Source organism: Sinocyclocheilus anshuiensis, unplaced genomic scaffold, assembly GCF_001515605.1.
Source record: "Sinocyclocheilus anshuiensis isolate Anshui unplaced genomic scaffold, SAMN03320099.WGS_v1.1 scaffold714, whole genome shotgun sequence".
NCBI lineage: Eukaryota > Metazoa > Chordata > Actinopteri > Cypriniformes > Cyprinidae > Sinocyclocheilus > Sinocyclocheilus anshuiensis.
In genome coordinates, this window is record NW_015546068.1 from 338,854 (window position 1) to 357,016 (window position 18,163).

Below are 18,163 nucleotides of genomic sequence, written 5' to 3' on the forward strand. Positions count from 1 at the left end.
GAGGTCTTAAGACACAAAACAATCGGTCTGTGCATGAAACTGAACAGTATTTATATAGTTTTTTACCTCTGATCCACCGCAATGTCCAACTGTCCTGAGCACGTTCACAACACCCGGCGCGTGACGTCAAATAAATACGGTCAGGCAAAAAATTCCACGTTGTCTGATGATATATCAAAATCGTCTTCCATTGTGATGACCTGTACTTCTAAATAGCTTTAGATCATGGCAGTGCCAGTGAACACGTCCACAATCTCTCTGCACTGCGTAAATAATGAGTTGTGTAAAACATCGCTTCCGCACATGTCTACTATCATAGATATGTATAGATGCCCTATTCGACTGCTCCAGATACGTTGATGCGTCCGCCATTTTGGAACGTATCGCGGCCCATAGAAACAGTCACTAATGAGGCATCTACTTATATATATCTATGTCTACTATGCCAGAGCGGCTCGTGACGATACATTGATGTGTAAAAACACGAAACGATCGGTCTGTGCAAGAAACTGAACAGTATTTATATCATTTTTTACCTCTGATCCACCATAATGTCCAACTGTCCTGAGCGTGTTCACAACATCCGGCGCGTGACGTCAAATAAATACGGTCGGCAAAAAATTCCACATTGTCTGATGATATATCAAAATCGTCTTCCATTGTGATGACCTGTACTTCTAAATATCTTTAGATCATCGCAGTGCCAGTGAACACGTCCGCAATCTCTCTGCACTGTGTAACGACAGTTCGCTTTCGCACGTCTACTATCATAGATATGTATAGATGCCCTATTTGACTGCTCCAGATATGTTGAGGCGTCCGCCATTTTGGAACGTATTGCAGCCCATAATCACGAGTTGCAGTGTTTAATTTAGTTTTGTCTGTGTATGTTTTTTTTTACTCTCAAAGCCGTGGAGCCCATTGACTGCCATTATAGAACTGACAGACTGCAACGGTTTGAGTTAAAAATCTTTGTTTGGCAACCTGGAGGCGCTTGCTGTTCAGGGGTGATGTGGTGTTCATCGTAATTTTTATGCACCTTTACCCACTTTTCTGGGGTTAATCAACACTCGTGACCTAATGTAACCCCTAAACTTTTCAAATCATCCCTTGGTGGAGACTGAAAGGCTGTAGGTTTGAATCCTGCATGGGTTGATCTGAGAGTAGATTGGATTCACATTGTCTATATTTATTTTTAGTTTAAACAATGAAACGTTTAGCACAGCTGAAGAGTGCTACACATTTTAATTCACTTCTTTATTTTTAATTTTCTTCAAGAAAATGAAGCCTATTTTTTAGGACCGTCAATTTTTTTTTAAATCAAGCTTTATTTACAACAACCGTTCCAGTTCCCTGGAAATCTGCAGATCTTTCATAAGCTCGATCAAGATGCTCCACCTCGGGTTGTTCCATGAAAATCGTCTAACCATCTGACGAAGCTAGATATCTTGAAATCGAGTGACAGGTCCACACAGACTTTGTGTTCACAGAAAGATCAGATTTTCACAGAATCGAAATGCCTGACATTCATAAAATTCTGCACATGCCCCAACAATACTATGTTTTTTTTGGATAAATGCATACCCAGGTCAGTTTAACACATTTTACCATGATTAAATGCATTCCTTATTGACCACAGATGAAATGTTGGTTTACAAAAGGTTAAGCTTTATGTTTGATCTGACCTATGACTCATAACTAGAACAATAGTCTGAAGAACGATGATGCATCTCATCCTGAAAGCCGCTGTGTCATAATCAAGAGCTGTTTGACTTTGTTTGAAATCTTGAGCTTTTCTTCCTAAAATCCATTCAGGTCTCTGAAAGAAACAGTAGAGAAAGGATCTGCTCTGAGTGAGGGAGTGTGGTGTATTAGTACTAGTAGCCACTCATCCAGCATCCGTTATCCGCTCTCATTAGCCGGGGGGAAGTTTGGAAGATGTCTGGACAAGCTCATGCTGTATGAAGCCGAGTCTTGCTGTTATTAGAGATCTAAGACTTGCCTACAAATCCAACAAGAGAGACTCAAAGCTTTGGCTCTAATGGATTTTGGATGAAAATGTGTGTGAAGTTTTATATGATTTCACTCACATTCATCTGACCCTTACAAAACTTTGGTGGTACCATATAAGATGGTAATACTATGGTACTTTGATATACCCTATACCAGTCAAACGTTTGGACATGTGAATGTATTTGTTTCTCATGATCCTATAAAGTCTAAAGCCATAAATGCTTAAAATTAATTTTGTAGAGTAATATAAATTGTGATTCTATATGAATATCTTTACAAAACCTTTTGAACATTTTATTTTTTTTGTATTTTTTTTATTATTATTTAAAAAAAAATTTTATTTTTTATTTTTTTATTAATTTTTTTATTTTTTATTTTATATATTTTTTTATTTTATTTTATTTTACCCCCCAAAAATACTTAAATCAAAAAGAAAAGAAAAAAACACAAGATAAAAAAACAAACAAACAAATCTCTGGCCTTTTTTTTTATAATCATTTATTTTATTTTATTTTATTTTGTTTTAATTAACAATTTTGTTTCCCAAGCAATTGTGTCTTGTTTTAAGGATGTTGGATGTTAAGATATTTATACAGGAAGATAAAACAAATTCTTCAAAACGTGTTTTTCTTTCCCATTGTGACCAAAGTTTTTTTATTTTATTTTATACAAATAATAACTTTTTAAAAATGAGTATTTATATCTATAATTGACTGACACTGATTACAATGGTAGTACATGATCACCGTAATCATGGTACTTTAAAGGTACATTGTAATGCTATGGTAGCATGCCTAAAAAAATATAGCAATACCATGGTAATATTGTGTAGTGGATCTTGGATGGAAAACCCTCTTTCTTCAGTTGCTTTCGTGACATTTAGACAGATTTCTCAATTCTCTTATGTAACTCCTGGTTTGGCTTGAAGCACATGTTTGAGCTCAAAGTGAAGAATCCACTCATATTTTACTCCCCTTCATTCTGCAGATGTCTCATGTTCAGCGAATGGGAAAAAAACGACTGGAAGCAAAAAAGATGATGACGGATCATTTCCAGTGAAGATTCAGGGTGCAGGTGTCGAACCCTTTGAGCTGCAGGTGAGCTTCCATCATAAGAGCGCTAGTCTTGGCGTGGTGTAACCTCACATTTACTAGTCCGGTTTGTGCTGATCAGCAATGCAAATGTTTTCAAATATATCTGTCAACAGAATATCAAAAGATGCAAAGCACATGTCATTCTTTAATGTTAAGATTGGGTCGTTATCGCTGATAATGTTTTCTCTGCAGGTTCATGGATTCTGGCTGGTCCAGGATGCCATCATGACCGTTCTGGGCAGAGAGGAGGTGGCACCGCGCATGTCTATCGCTCTGGCCCTTTCAGGTGTGACCCTCGACCCCATGATGGAGCTCCAGGACGTCAAGGGCTTCAAAGCTGGAGTCACTCTCCGTCTAGTGGAGGGTAAACTGCAAGACCTTCCATTTGTGCATTTCTAAAAGACCATATTATATTCAACTTATATTATACATGGATATGAGGATGTTTGGTGGGAAATCCAGATAAAACTATATGTGTTTGGAACGTGGCTGTTGGTTTGTAGCTGGTTGTCCGACCTGGCTGAGCTGGAAAACTATCATGGACCATCTACCATGTTCCAGAATCCAGCTTGACCAATTTGAGCTGGTAAGAACAGCAAGTTTCAGGGTTTGGACAGCCACAGTAAAAACTGGAAACGGCAGGGAAATTGTGTTTTTTTTGTTTTTTTTTCAGTCTGAAGAAGTCATTGAAATGCATACAATTTTATGATTCATCATAGTTTCTATAGTGAATATATATTTTTATAATTATCTAAAACAATTTATTGGCTAGATATTGCTCAGATTTACAGTGCAACTTGTTCACAAGTCATATATACTATAAAATGTCTGATTTGTGTGTGAATCTATTTGAGTTTGAATCAGTTGAACTCTGTTTTTTCCGGTTCATGACAGTTAGGGTATGTCGAAAAACTCCCATCTCATTTTCTCCTCCAACTTCAAAATCGCCCTACATCACTGTTTTACTGTTTTTTTGTAAAGGGCATTTGATCTTCTTTGCATGTTCACTTTGTAAACACTGGGTCGGTACTTCTGCAGCGATGTAGGACGATTTTGAAGTTGGAGGAGAAAATGAGATGGGAGTTTTTAGACCTACCCTAACTGTCATGAACCGGAAAAAACTGAGCGTTTGAGGTTAAAAAGTATATAAATTGTAAATTCTTTTAGAAAATGACCGATCGTTTTGCTAGATAAGACCCCTCTTCCTTGGCTGGGATCATTTAGAGCCCTTTGAAGCTGCATTTAAACTGCATTTTGGAAGTTCAAACTCAGGGGCACCATAGAAGTCCATTATATGGAGAGAAATCCTGAAATGTTTTCCTCAAAAAACATAATTTCTTTACGACTGAAGAAAGAAAGACATGAACATCTTGGATGACAAGGAAGTGAGTACATTATCTGTACATTTTTGTTCTGGAAGTGAACTAGTCCTTTAAGCGAGAATGACCAGCTGGTAACTGGTTTTGTTGTGAGTCCAAGGTGGTCTACCAACCTAGCCAGGTTGGGTTGGTCAAACAACTTGGATCAGCTAGAAACCAACCACCATGTTCCAAAATGCAGCAACATTAGTGATCATTTCCACAGGGATCAGTAGTGTGTGGGGGGGGGGTTGCTCTACTGGTTTTGCAACTTCTTGATTTCATGCAAACCATTTGATGGCAAACTAATGAATCTTTTCTCTCTGCCAAGTGAGTCACATGGCACTCATTATGAGCAGTGTGGGAAAATAAATGATAGAATAGAAGATGTTATTGCTCACTGGATAAATCACAGTTTTACAAGATGAGACGCCTTAAAATTCAGCAGATCAGTGGAGCTGGGGAAGAGGCCTGATTTTGGTATGATGAAGTGTTCTTGTGTGTGTTATAGAGCCGTACTCGCCTCGATCAGCACAGGCTCATCTGGCACGTGTGCAGGACATGCTGAAAGCTGTCAGGCCCCAAGACGCCCTGATGGAGGGCCGATCTCCCGCTGTATTGAACACACTCACCCAAACGTCAGGTAAGAAATACACTCTAGTACATTTACATTACTGTTGAGTTCTGTTGATATAATTATGTTGATCATTATATCAACTTAATATTGTGTGTAACTCAATTTTCTACATTATTATTATTATTTAATTTTTATTGTAGTAACTTAATGAACTTGAAACCTGACCAGTGGATTTCTAGTTCCCAGCATGCTTTGCATAGGAATATTATATATGTTTATATATTATTTATTTATTTACATATTATTTTTCTTTTTAATATTTTCAGTTTTAATTTTTATTTTAGTTTAAGTTTTAATAATCATATTGTGACTTGCTTTTGTCATTTGTCATATTTCTATTTAACTTTTAATTTGAGTAATTTTAGTACTAAACTGATTTAATTTAGTAGCCAATGCAACATTTCTAAGGTTTTTACATTTTAGTTTTTCATCTATTATTTTATTTTATTTCTAATTTTATTCTATTTCAATTACAGAAAAAAATTAGTAGTTTTACTCTGTTAACAGTAAAAACACTGATCCAGTATCTTGATAACTTTATTTTTGTATATTTTCAGTTTTCTTAATAACTTTGTGCTTTTGTCATCTGTCATATTTCTATTTAACTTTAATGTAAGCGTTGGTTTTAGTAATTTTAGTACTTTAAGTTTTGTCACTTAGCCAAGGCAACATTTCTAATTTTCATTTAGGGTTTTTAAGTTTTTCATCTAATATTTGTATTTTATTTCAGCTTTATTTAAATTACTGAAAAATATTTTTCATAGTTTTAGTTAACAGTAACATCACTGTTCCAGTATCTTGATAACTTTCTGTCTTTGTGCACAAATGTTATCATAAAATACATAAAAGTGATTTTATTCAGTATTGCCTCTAAATAATTTAAAAAGCAATAATTATTTTTTAAGCCCATGGCAATGAGACTCTCTGATTGTGTGTTTTATGTGTGTACTAGAAGCCCCTCCCACTCTGCACTCATCAAAAAACAAACGAGCCAATAGTAAGACAGAGCAGTCTGGTGAAGCCCCGCCCCCTCCTGCCTGCATTCTGCCTGGAGCTTCTGAAATTCCTCCTTTGACGACCCTGCTGCCCACCAACACACACAGTGAAGTATGTCAAACACACACAAATAAACCTTCAGGCATTTGCCTTTGTTTTTCATTCTCAAACTGCTTCTCTTATAGGCTCCCAGTTTCCTGCTGGACCTGTCACTCAGCTGTTGGAACCCTCCCCCTGGTTTCCGGAAGCTGCAAGGTGACTTCATGTACATCAGTGTCCACACTCTGGAGGGCAAGCATTGTGACATCACTTCCTGCCCACGTGGATTTTACGTGAACAGGTAAGACTCTCTGTATTGCTAAATTCAGAACAACTTACTCCCATACTATTGCTATTTCTGCCTTTTCCAGTGTGACAAATGAACTGAAAATAGTTTTGAATATCTGTTTCTTGACTCACTATTTAAATGCACAAAACTTAATCAAAACTTACAATGTACACAAAACTGGAATAAAAAAGCAAAATAACCATTAATTTTCAAGATGAATTAAGGTCATGTGACAAAAATGTAGCTTACTACTGTCTAAAATGTTGATCATTGCATTTTGCATACAGTTTCATATACTATTTCTTAAATATAGTAGACATTACACAATATATACTAGATTTTGCATAAAGAAAAATAAGTCTAATTTAAACACACACACACTCACATATATATATACATATATATGATGTAAATGATGTACTTCGTTTGTGGTGATTAATTTAAAAATGTATTTAAATATATTTCAAATACAATTGTATTGCAGTATGTTTTTTTACTTTGTTGCATTTAAATTTTTGTTAATGTACTGTATTGCAGTTAAGAGAATGAAAAAAGTAAATAAAAAAGAAAAACATCTGGATACATTACAGTAATAATAATTTTTGGTTGCATATTATTTGTACAAAATAATATTATTCTTATTTTTTTCTTTTAATTTTACTTCACATATTGGGTTGTTTTCATGAGATTCACCCAATAATGTAATTTTTGGAGTAACAGACTGTTTGTGGCATATTAGATTCACAGAATGATAGAGATTTTTTCAAAAACCAAGCTGTATTTTTGTGTTTCAGGTCGACCCTCGAAGTGTTTGACCCTCGTCCTGCTCAGTCGACTCCAGTGTGCCACTGTCTGACCGACCTGCTGTCCCACATCAGCCCACAGTTCAAACACAACCTGAGTACACTGCGGCACAGGTGACCCTCTCACACACACACACACACACACGCTAATCTCTTTCAGTATAGTTCATTGAGCGTCTCTGTCCATTCAGGCCATCTCTGCCGGTTGAGGAGACGCTGTCCACTCCGTACCGCACAGTCAGCTGGCTGGGCATCTCCTCACTTCACTCGCACAAACCCAGCTTCAGCGGCCGGCTGGGTCTGGACCAGGACCTCAGTGTGCAGGTACACACCTGTCCCGCACTCACCTGTTTCAGTGCTCAAACACAATGATCTTTATTGACATGACTGTGTGACATATATAATTGCAATGAAGCATATAAATGCATCAATATCAGCAGTAAAAAAAAAAAAAAACTAGTAATGAAAATAAACTAAAATAAAATGTTGACTATTTAATATTAATTGAATGTAAATATTAATAAAAAAATCTATCAATATTAATATTATTATTATTTATTATATTTATTATATATATATATATATTATCAATATCAATGCTACTATTTAAATAAATAAATAAAATAATTAAGTAAATTATATTAACATCAACAATTTTACTGTATTACAGTTATGAAAATCACTATTAAGAAAAAAACTTAAAAGTAAAACCTATGAATACATTACTGTAATGAGAATTTTTGTGGGAAAATGTGCATAATGTCACAATGCAAAGAAAACAAATCCTAAGGTTTCAGAAGGAGTGAAGTATTGGATTGTTTTCATGAGATTCACTCATTTAATTAATGAAAATAATATAATATAAAATTAAATAAATGTAAAAAAGCTAATATTACTTAATATTAAATATTTTAATTGTAATATTTACAAAAATAAAATAAGCAAGTTATATTAACATCAGCAAGATATTTGATATGCTTATAATCACATAATATGAAATGCAACAATTTCTAATTGTTCTATTTTGGATAGAGAAGCATTTGATAAAGGTAAAAGGGTTTTCCAAAAAAAAAAAAAATTTCTCTTTGTCTTGGTATTTGTCACAGTGAAGGAGATATTTCTCAGTTTCTCTCAGATTCTGTCTCTGGACCTGTCTGTTCTCCTCTGCATGTGCTTTTGTCCACCTGTCTGTGTGTGTGTCATTCACATGTTCTGTTTTGTGTTTTAGGCTCCTGACTGGAATAAGGAACTTCAAACAGCCAGAGATCTTCCTCAGAGGAGTCTGGAGGAGAGACTTCAGAGGGGCCGAGCGCTACTGCAGGTCTGAGGCTGAGCACACATTTGCCTAGAGATCCACAGACATCTGCTATTTCCATATAAAGTTTATTAATATTACTACAGACTAAACTGAACTCTTACCCTTCCGCAGGTGAACAGCGCTTTTGTGTGGGCTGTTGCTCAGGCAGCAGAGAAGGTGATCGATGGCTTTGTCGACTCAATCAGCGGTTCTCACGGGGACCCGGCGTTCTTGTGCGGCGGCGTGTTCATGAGTATGCCAGCACACAGAGACCAACTGCTGGGAGGAGAACGGAGTCACAGAGCTGCTCAACGCCTCGAGCTGCGATGTGTTCAGGCTTACAGCGACCTGGACGGAGACCTCCAAAACCTGCACACCATCCCCACTGCACTGGCTGACTACCGCGGCGTTCGGCTGTCCGCGCAGGGCCTGGCCCCAGGTATTCAGGGCCCCGAGCAGGCTGAGGTTCCCAGTGGCCTTTTATACGGCTACAGCGCAGGGCCGCTGGAAAATCCATCGAGACGGAAACTCCTAGAGCTGCTGGCTCAGTCCGCAAAGGCTCTTTCTCTGCAAAGACATGCGGTTCTGGGGCTGACCGGGCATCAGCTGCCCCTCTTCACCTCTGTAGATGCCCAGGGGATTCTGGGGGCCGATGGTCGGTATTACCTGCTGGATGTGTATCGTACTATGCCTGCTGATGCCAACTTCCTGGTAGAAGATGGAGAAGAAGGAGCAGAAACGGAAGGGAGTTTTCCCCGACGGTACCCTCACGTTTTGTGTCGATTACGGCCGGAGCTAGTGAAGGCGTTCATTCAACACAAGTGAGTATTGACAGGTTTCCCAAGTGCTTACATTGGTTGACCAAACAGATAGCCCCGCCCCCAAATTCTAGTTACTGTTGCGAACTCGGACAAACAAACGGAGTTGCTAACTGTCTTACAGTGACAGCTGTCAGTGTGAAAACCTCGTCCCTATATCTTTTTGATAAATTTTGGACCCGGATCAACACTGTTCATGTATCGCAGGATACGATTAAATTAATTTACATTTAACCAGTTTAATATGAAGAGACAGTGAAATGTTCGATGTGTGTTTTTGCCCTACACTGTACAAGACGCGAAAACAGTCCGCTATTTAGGATTGTACATTAGCATGGACTCACTAACTTTAACGTTAGCTAGTTTTAGCCAGAGATACCTTGCTGAAGCACAAGATGACATTAACGTTCTGCTTGAGCAGAAAATGAACGTTTTTGTCTTCATTGGGATTGGAGGTGAATGCTTAGGGACATTTTGCTCCGTTTTGTTTGGGTTTAGGAAATAGAATAAAATAAATTCCATTACCCATCCTCTCAGGATACCTGGAATCAGTGTTACAAGTACCCCAGGCACATCGTTTTTCCATTTTTGAAGCATAAACCCCATAAAAACAATGCAAGTTTCGGATCTTCCAATGTTTTTCTATGGCGCTGAAACCTACAGATGTCCGAGTTCCGCTCCCCGTGCAACTGATACTCGACTGCCATTGACTCATCTGCGTTTGAGGGGAGTGGCTTACCGATAGGTCAATTTCGAACTAGAGCCATCTTTGGAACAATGCAGAGACTTAATACAAACATACTCGATTACTAACGTAACCTCGATTCCCTGAAATACGGGCACGAGTACTGCGTCTGCTAAGACGCTATGGGGGAAACTCCTTTTTCTCCAAATACTGAAGCCTTTTCAATAACACAGCGCTGAAAACTAAAGATGTCCGAGTATCGCTCCCATGCACCTGATACTCGACTGCCATTGGCTCATCTGTGTTTGAGGGGAGGGGCTTACAATAGGTAAATTGGTTGAGCCGGTGTTCGTTTGTCGGAATGCTACAACAAAATATTTAGTGTCTTTCTAGCAGTGTTATTATTGTTAACTAAAACAATTTCTGTTGTTGTTGATTGAAATAAAACTGAAATAAAATATTTTTGAAGCACTAAAATTACTAACTGGAAATAAATTAAAACTTAAAGTGAACTAAAACTAAAACTGAAATAAAAAGAAACTAAACCTGAATAATAATATTTAAAATAGACAAAAACTAATAAAAAATAACCAAATTACTAATAAATTTAGTCAAATTAAAATGAAAACAAAGTATAAAAATAAAAGCTATAAATATAAACTATTTTTCATATAAATGATACTAAAATAACACTGTTTTCTACTTTGACAAAGAATCAGTTTTCATGTTGCTAAAAGTCAATATTTAGGAAAATTATTTGTATATTAGCTGCAGCATACACATTCAGTACAGGTCAGTTTTGACAGGTATCCCAAGTCTTTCCATTGGTCGATTAAACTGATAGCCCCGCCCCAAATTCACACCATTGGTTGAGCCATTGTTGCTTTGTGGAGGTGTTCAAACAAAAAATTATTACAAAATAGTATTACAAAAAAAAGTATTTGTATGTAAATTGCAGCAGTGCATAATGCATCGTGTCATGAGCAAGCAACAATTATTAATGCATGAATCAAACACACAGAAAGCCATTTTTTTTTCTCACACAATCTCATTATGTATATGTAAAATTTTGCATATTAAACTGGGATACAAGAAAGTATTTCATTTACTTAGACACTTTAATTTTAAATCTACAAACCAGAGATTTTACTTTTGCTTATGTCTTGATGTTTCAGACATGCTGAGTTCTCACAGCGAGTGAAGGCTCACATGGAGGAGAACGGAGGGGTGGAAGAGTGTATGAAATCTGGTTAGAAGTGTTCATTTTCTGTCGTGGGATGCTGGACTGTGTGTCTGAGATGAATTTGTTTAACAGGAATAATCGTATGTGTTTATTTGTGTGTTGTCAGCTGATTCTCCGAACATAGATGCAGTCAGAAAAGCTTGCAAAGATGTCGGATCCGTCAGTGACATAATCTTTGAGATGCGTTTCAACCCTAATGTCTACTCCCCAGGTCAGGAAAAGCTCATTCTCACAAAACAAAAAAACCCAAAACACTTCAAGATCCATTAAAGCAAACTACATATAAGGTCTGTTCCAAACCCTAGTAAGTTTCCCTAGTGAGGCAATATTTAGTGAAACTGAACCTAGTAAGTGACTCATTTTGAAGCACATGGGAGACTTGAAATGTTTCTATGCTAATAACACGAACACATATAATACTGAGTTAAATGGGATTTGACTATTTTTTTATACCTATCTGTCATAATGCATAATGGGATTGACTTTTCTATGTAGCATATATTGATTTAAGATGTTGCCTTAGCCATTAGGCTAAAAAGCCAACGTAATATTCCTGCCTACCTTTTGAAACAGCCTTGACATCACAAGCCATCGCTAGATTTTGGAGCAGAACTGATATCATCACATCCATCTTGAACAGAAATTATTACGTTTAGCTTCTTTACAGCTAAACTTGAGAATTTCCATAATTAGAGATTTTGTTCGAGACCTTACATATTGTTTTCTGTCTCTTCGGGTAGGTGTGGAGTTTCCAAGCTCAGACAGTGACGCCGTGGAGCTGCAGAAGAGATTATTGAAGGAAGCAGCATCTTTTATCATAAACGACCGGATACCGGAATTTGTGAGTGTATTTTGTGTTTTTATATACTACTGGCCAAACGTTTGGGCTCAGTACGATTTTTTATAAACTTGGAAGTATGCATTAAATTGATCAAAAGTGACTGTGTAAAGTTATGACATTTATACTCTTACAAAAGATTTCTATTTCAAATGAATACCGTTATTTTGAAACATCTATTCATCAAAAAATCCTTAAAAATGTATCACGGTGTGCTGAAGCAGCACAACTGTTTTCAACATTGATAATAATAAGAAATGTTTCTTGAGCAGCAAATCAGCATATTAGAGTGATTTCTGAAGAAACGTGACACTGAAGACTGGAGTAAAGATGCTGAAAATTCAGATTTGATCACAGAAATAAATTACATTTCAAAACATATCACAATTAAAAAAAACAGTTATTTGAAATAGTAATAATATTTCACATTATTATTGTTTTTACTCTATTTTGATCAGACAAATGTGTACTTTCAGATGAACGACTGCATTCATGGCACTGACATACCAATGGATGGTGCTTCTTTACGACAAGCCCTCCATCAGAAAGGCATAAACCTGCGTTATCTTGGTCACCTGATCTTGTCCATCAGCCAATCAGATCGCAAACATCAACTGAGACACATCACGGTGAGAACATGATTTTAAAATCCATTACATTGGGGGAGATTTTAGGTTTAAGAAGCATTCTAATCATATCTCACTGTCTCAGAGGTTGGCGTTTGCAGAGATTGTAGTGCGCTGTGCACAACGGTTCTTCAGTGGCTACATTCAGGTATTTCTTTTCACGTAGTTAATCTGTAAAGATATTATTTTTAAAGGGATTGTTTTTTCAAAAAAATGAAATTGTGTCTCGTGTCGTTCAGGGAGTGGAAACATCTAACCTGTCAGCAGCAGCGAGTCATTTCCTCTGCTGCTTATTGGTTCCCCACTTCAGTTCTGCATCAAATGGGGAGGAGTCTAAGAAGCGCTCCAGGAGGCGTGGCCGTGGAGGGGGCGGGGCTGCCGACAGCACGGCATGGACCGCACTCAGCGGGAATGAACTGTGGAGTCTGATCTGTCAGGATGCTCAAGAAACATACAGACTTAAAGAAGGACTAGGGTGAGCCAAGATCATCCATTTCAAATACTGTAACCCTTATGTGTGTCCAGTACACCCTGCGGCTTCATAAAGTAATATTTTTTACAGGTCAAATGTGGATCATCTAGTAGAGCAGTACGGACTCCAGAAGATATCCTTGTTGAGAGAGATGTGCTTGAAGACTGGCATTCAGGTATTGCGTTGAATTAAACAATGGCTAAACTTTAAAGAACATACTAGAATATTACTATTTCTGCAATCTGGTTGGTCTTGATGGCATGCAGTAATTTTGCATAGGGTATGCTCAGCTAGCAGGTTAATTTAACGGTAAAATAATTAGAAACACAAAGCAAGACGTATGTAATTTGTAGCTTTTAACTAATGACTATTTAAAATTGACTGAAACTAGTTTCGGTAATAGTTTTGGTATTTTCATTTTTTATTTTATTTATTTTTTATTGCCAAGGTGTCATGAAAAAAAAACTATTTATCAACAAAGAACAAATGTACAGACTTATTTTAGTACATATAACTAGGAATGAAAAGCACCAATTCTAAAAAATAAAAAAAAAAACTATGAAATAAGTAATAATAATAATAACTTAAATAAAATATTACATTTTAGCTAAATATATTGCATCCTTTCACAAAATACAATGAAAAAGCATGTTTGATCAGGAGTCAGTAGGATTTATTTTTTAAAGAAATGAATACTTTTATTCACCAAAGATTCATTAAATTGATCAAAAGTGACAGTTAAGACATTTATAATTATTTCTGTTTCAAATAAATATTTTTGAATTTTCTGTTCATCAAAGAATCCTGAAAAATTAAATGTATCACGGTTTCCACAAAAAAAGCACAACTGTTTTCAACACTGAAAATAATCAGAATTGTTTCTCGAGCAGCAAATCAGCATATTAGAATGATTTCTGAAGAATCATGTGACACTGAAGACTGAAAATACAGCTTTGATCACAGCAATAAATTACATTTTAAAATATATTCAGATGGAACAGAGTTGTTTTAAATAGCAAAAATATTTTGCAATATTTACTGTATTTTTGATCAAATAAATGCAGCTTTGGTGAGGTCAGACTTCCCTTGATAGCATTTGTGAGGATCTTTGTTGATATCTTGTAGGGGGTTTGTGCTGTGACTTTTTTTTGTCATAGTCAGAGAAAGCATTCTCATCAGTGTGTTTGTGAATGTCCCACAGCTCCGTCTCAGAGAATACATTCTTGACACCCGTAACAAAGCGCCCATCTCTCCTGACGACGTGCTCAACATCCTGCCCGTCGTCAAGCACATAACCATGACAACCACCGACGCCACACGGATGTTCACGGCGGCTCAGAACAGTCTTCAAAAAGGTATTCATGAGCCAGTGTGCAGTAACTGAGTCATGTGTGAACAGCCTCGCCTGACCATGTTTTCACCGTAGGGTTACTGGAGCAGGCGTACGAGCAGCTGAAAGAAGCGACATACCTCTTCGGTCGTGTGTGTGATGACCTTCACCCTGAAGCCTGCCATTGTCTCAGTCTGCTGGCCAAAGTGGCCTATGTACAGGGCCATCCTGCTGAGGTGTGTTTGTGTGTGCTGTCTAGGGTGTGTCCTGATGCCCGGTGGCTTAATAGGACCTTTTAGGTCATTGTCAACATTTTTAATGTCATCAAAGATCAAAATGACTTTGAACAAATGTTCTGTTACTGTCACTGGAAGAACATTTGTTCAGCATTCCAGAATGTTAGCTAAAGTTCTAAGAATGTTAGTTTGTTATCCGCTCAATGTCTCTCTCGTGTCCCGTAGGCTCGTAGCGTGCAGCTGAGGGTCGTGGTCATCAGCGAAAGGGTTCTGGGTTTCGATCATCCCAACACCATTCAGCAATACGTGAGTCACGCTCTCACTAAACCAAACAGACCTACTTTTTAAAATGCACAGAGATCATCATTATCTGATGCAATTACTTATTTTGTTCCAGGTGTTGTTGGCAGTGTATCTGTTAGCTGGAGGCGAAACCGCTCTGGCTCAGCGCTGCCTGTATCGTGCCAAAGTTCTTCTGCTGACGGTTCACGGAGCAGATCATCCTTACACTGCAGTCATTGATGTAAACGTCATCATGCATCATCAAGCTATGACTGACCCCAAATAGAAATATTGGTTTTAATGATGATGTTTCTCTGTTTTTTTCTCTCCATCAGGCTTCTCTGGGATTGGTTCTTCAGGGAGAGCAGGCATTACAGTATCTACAGAGTGCACTGAAACTCAATAGCTCCTTCAGGGGAGACGCAGATATACACACACACATTTTTTGTATTTCTCATTACTTTCATTATTTTTTTATTAGATTCTCATAAATGCTGTGTTTTTATTTAAATAAGCATAAATTAATTATTTCTGCATTATAGTAATCATAATTTGGAATGGAAAATGTGTTTAAAAAAAAATGTATATTCAAATAAAATTGTTGCTTGTTAGCGGGTGTTACTACTATTATTACTTACTATAATTACATTTTGAAAGAGTTCATAAGGCAAAACAAAAAATAAATAACAAAAAAAACACTTCTGGGGAGGCGTCAATTTTGTGAATGATTTGCATTCAGTTTCTGCAGAATTCTAGCTTCTGATTCTGTATATGGTGCATTTGTAGTTTATGGAAACAGCTGAATAAATCACTGTTGTTTCTGCTTAAGCACAAGAATGATGGAGTTCAAAGAGAAGCTGAAAGAGATGAAAGCAGCAGAAGAGGCTGAAAAGGCTCAACTGGAGAACTCTGAATCCACCAATAAGAATGAAGCTTCAGAGCTGCAGAGCAGTAATGGAGAGGTTACTGAGGAGGTCACAGCGAATGGGGAACAGACGCAAGAGGCCACAGACGCAAATGCAGAAAGTCAGTCAGCGGAAACCAATGCTTGTGAGAAATCAGACCATTCAAACATGAATGGCCAGATCGAGTCCCATCTGCATAACGGAAATTGTGCCACAAAAAACGAAAGTGAGGAGGAGGAACAACAATCAAACACCACTAACGGTGTCTCCACTGAGAGCCAATCAAAATCAAGTAATGTTTTGATGTCAGTAAATGAAGCACAGTCAGAATCAGCAGTGGTGAATGGGAAAGAGAGTGTTGTGAAGGATGATTACTTATTTTGTTCCAGGTGTTGTTGGCAGTGTATCTGTTAGCTGGAGGCGAAACCGCTCTGGCTCAACGCTGCCTGTATCGTGCCAAAGTTCTTCTGCTGGCAGTTCACGGAGCAGATCATCCTTACACTGCAGTCATTGATGTAAACATCATCAAACATTATCAAGTTATCACTGATCCCAAATAGAAATATTGGTTTGAATGATAATGTTTTTCTCTTTTTCTCCATCAGGCTTCTCTGGGATTGGTTCTTCAGGGAGAGCAGGCATTACAGTATCTACAGAGTGCACTGAAACTCAATAGCTCCTTCAGGGGAGACGCAGACCTGACGACAGCTCTGATGTAAGCCAAGATGCTATAATCATAAAAGGAAAATAGAGGGAGCTGTATAGTAATCATACAATAACCTGCTCAGATGCCACAAGCACTACTAAGGCTCTGTTCCAAAACACTAGTAAGCTGCCTATATAGACGACTTCTAATCATCATAGAAGCACACTCAACATCCACTTCCAAAATGATACAACCTTCTAAGATAGCATATTTTGGTCAAAATAAAATGCAGGATCGCATATATCCTTCACGCATAAGACAATTCCATAATGCTCTGCAATGAGCACATAAAAAAAAAAAACATATCCAAAATGGTGAATAAGTTTAAGGAATTGTAAAATTACTGAAAAAATTTGTAGAAAATAGTGCCATCTATTTAGAAATGGCCTTTTTAAATGCAATATTCGTGCACTGTGTGGTCTTTATTTTTCATGACATAATATTATTACCCCAACCAATTACAGACAATAAAACCATAAAATACAATACTCAAAAATACTACTACTAACAATAGAAAAGTAATAAAAAGATAAACACAAAAATAAAATAAAAAAAGAAAACACACTTCAATTATTAGAAACTAAAAATTAGAACTGAAAAATACCTAAAAAACACAAATACATAATTTAAAAATAATAATAAAAAAAAAAAAAAAAGAAGTTTTTTTTTAATTAAACATTAAAGTTGCCGCTCATGAAGAGTGTATTAGTTTAGTCACTTATAAGTTTTCAATTTTGGTTACTTTAAAGGTGGCTGGGTAATTTGACACTGAGGCAGCTCATTAAGGTTTGGATCAGAGCCAAAGTAATCAAACTCATTTAAACGAATAATTATGTTACTTGTCTGTTAACGTTGCTAGAGGTGGTTTTTGATTGTTTGGCAGGCACCATCTGCTGGCTCAGAGACAGTGTGTGGCTGGAGACTACAGAGGAGGCATGAATCATGAAAAGGAAGCTCACAGCATCTTCCAGAGCAAGGTCAGATTTCGTATTCATGGGTTGAATTTTTGCCTTGAATAAATTATACAATGTTATGAGCGTGTTTATGTGGTCTAACAGTACGGAGAAGATCATCCTCAAACCAAATGCAGCTCTGATTTCCTGAGGAACATTACCCAGCAGGCTGTGCGTGTAGAACGGTCAATTCGTCAGGGAGGTGCGGAGCTTTGTGATACTCCGCCTGAGGTAAGCACAGCTTGAAACCGTTGTCTAATAGAGCCCACATGCGAAGACTTGCAGGTTTTTGTTAAACATGAGCTCTGTTTCAGGGTTTGGTTCCCTCTCAGGACACCACGCTGGAGCAGCTCGCTCTGGTCAATGGCATACTGAAGACTTCCTACAGGTAAGAGACTTTCAGGATTTTACTTTTTTGAAATTCAGAAGCATTTTACCTTAAAAAAATCAACAAATAGAGAAACATCACCTAAAATAAATAAATAAATAAATAAATAAATAATAAAAATAATTAAAAAAAAATTCTGTATAAAAAAATTCCTA

At 37.1% G+C, this 18,163-nt stretch overlaps 2 protein-coding genes across 2 annotated transcripts in view; both read left to right on the forward strand.

The window, feature by feature from the left end:
- Positions 1 to 15,863, forward strand: part of LOC107699620 (clustered mitochondria protein homolog) — a 17,157-nt gene extending 1,294 nt beyond the window's left edge. The window contains exons 2-23 of the mRNA XM_016500938.1: positions 3,001 to 3,110; positions 3,300 to 3,471; positions 4,977 to 5,108; positions 6,055 to 6,209; positions 6,284 to 6,438; positions 7,221 to 7,343; positions 7,421 to 7,553; positions 8,458 to 8,550; positions 8,659 to 9,347; positions 11,205 to 11,278; positions 11,379 to 11,483; positions 12,013 to 12,113; positions 12,587 to 12,739; positions 12,822 to 12,884; positions 12,976 to 13,211; positions 13,299 to 13,383; positions 14,410 to 14,563; positions 14,635 to 14,774; positions 15,000 to 15,080; positions 15,172 to 15,297; positions 15,392 to 15,478; positions 15,843 to 15,863. Coding sequence (XP_016356424.1) covers positions 3,001 to 3,110; positions 3,300 to 3,471; positions 4,977 to 5,108; positions 6,055 to 6,209; positions 6,284 to 6,438; positions 7,221 to 7,343; positions 7,421 to 7,553; positions 8,458 to 8,550; positions 8,659 to 9,347; positions 11,205 to 11,278; positions 11,379 to 11,483; positions 12,013 to 12,113; positions 12,587 to 12,739; positions 12,822 to 12,884; positions 12,976 to 13,211; positions 13,299 to 13,383; positions 14,410 to 14,563; positions 14,635 to 14,774; positions 15,000 to 15,080; positions 15,172 to 15,297; positions 15,392 to 15,478; positions 15,843 to 15,863 — 3,188 coding nt within the window. The remainder of the gene's footprint in view (positions 1 to 3,000; positions 3,111 to 3,299; positions 3,472 to 4,976; positions 5,109 to 6,054; positions 6,210 to 6,283; positions 6,439 to 7,220; positions 7,344 to 7,420; positions 7,554 to 8,457; positions 8,551 to 8,658; positions 9,348 to 11,204; positions 11,279 to 11,378; positions 11,484 to 12,012; positions 12,114 to 12,586; positions 12,740 to 12,821; positions 12,885 to 12,975; positions 13,212 to 13,298; positions 13,384 to 14,409; positions 14,564 to 14,634; positions 14,775 to 14,999; positions 15,081 to 15,171; positions 15,298 to 15,391; positions 15,479 to 15,842) is intronic.
- A 32-nt stretch (positions 15,864 to 15,895) lies between these two features.
- LOC107699621 (protein clueless-like) overlaps positions 15,896 to 18,163 on the forward strand; it is a 5,804-nt gene continuing 3,536 nt past the window's right edge. Inside the window, exons 1-6 of the mRNA XM_016500939.1 lie at positions 15,896 to 16,270; positions 16,351 to 16,476; positions 16,567 to 16,676; positions 17,551 to 17,644; positions 17,726 to 17,851; positions 17,935 to 18,008. Of these exons, the coding sequence (XP_016356425.1) occupies positions 15,896 to 16,270; positions 16,351 to 16,476; positions 16,567 to 16,676; positions 17,551 to 17,644; positions 17,726 to 17,851; positions 17,935 to 18,008 (905 nt within the window). The remainder of the gene's footprint in view (positions 16,271 to 16,350; positions 16,477 to 16,566; positions 16,677 to 17,550; positions 17,645 to 17,725; positions 17,852 to 17,934; positions 18,009 to 18,163) is intronic.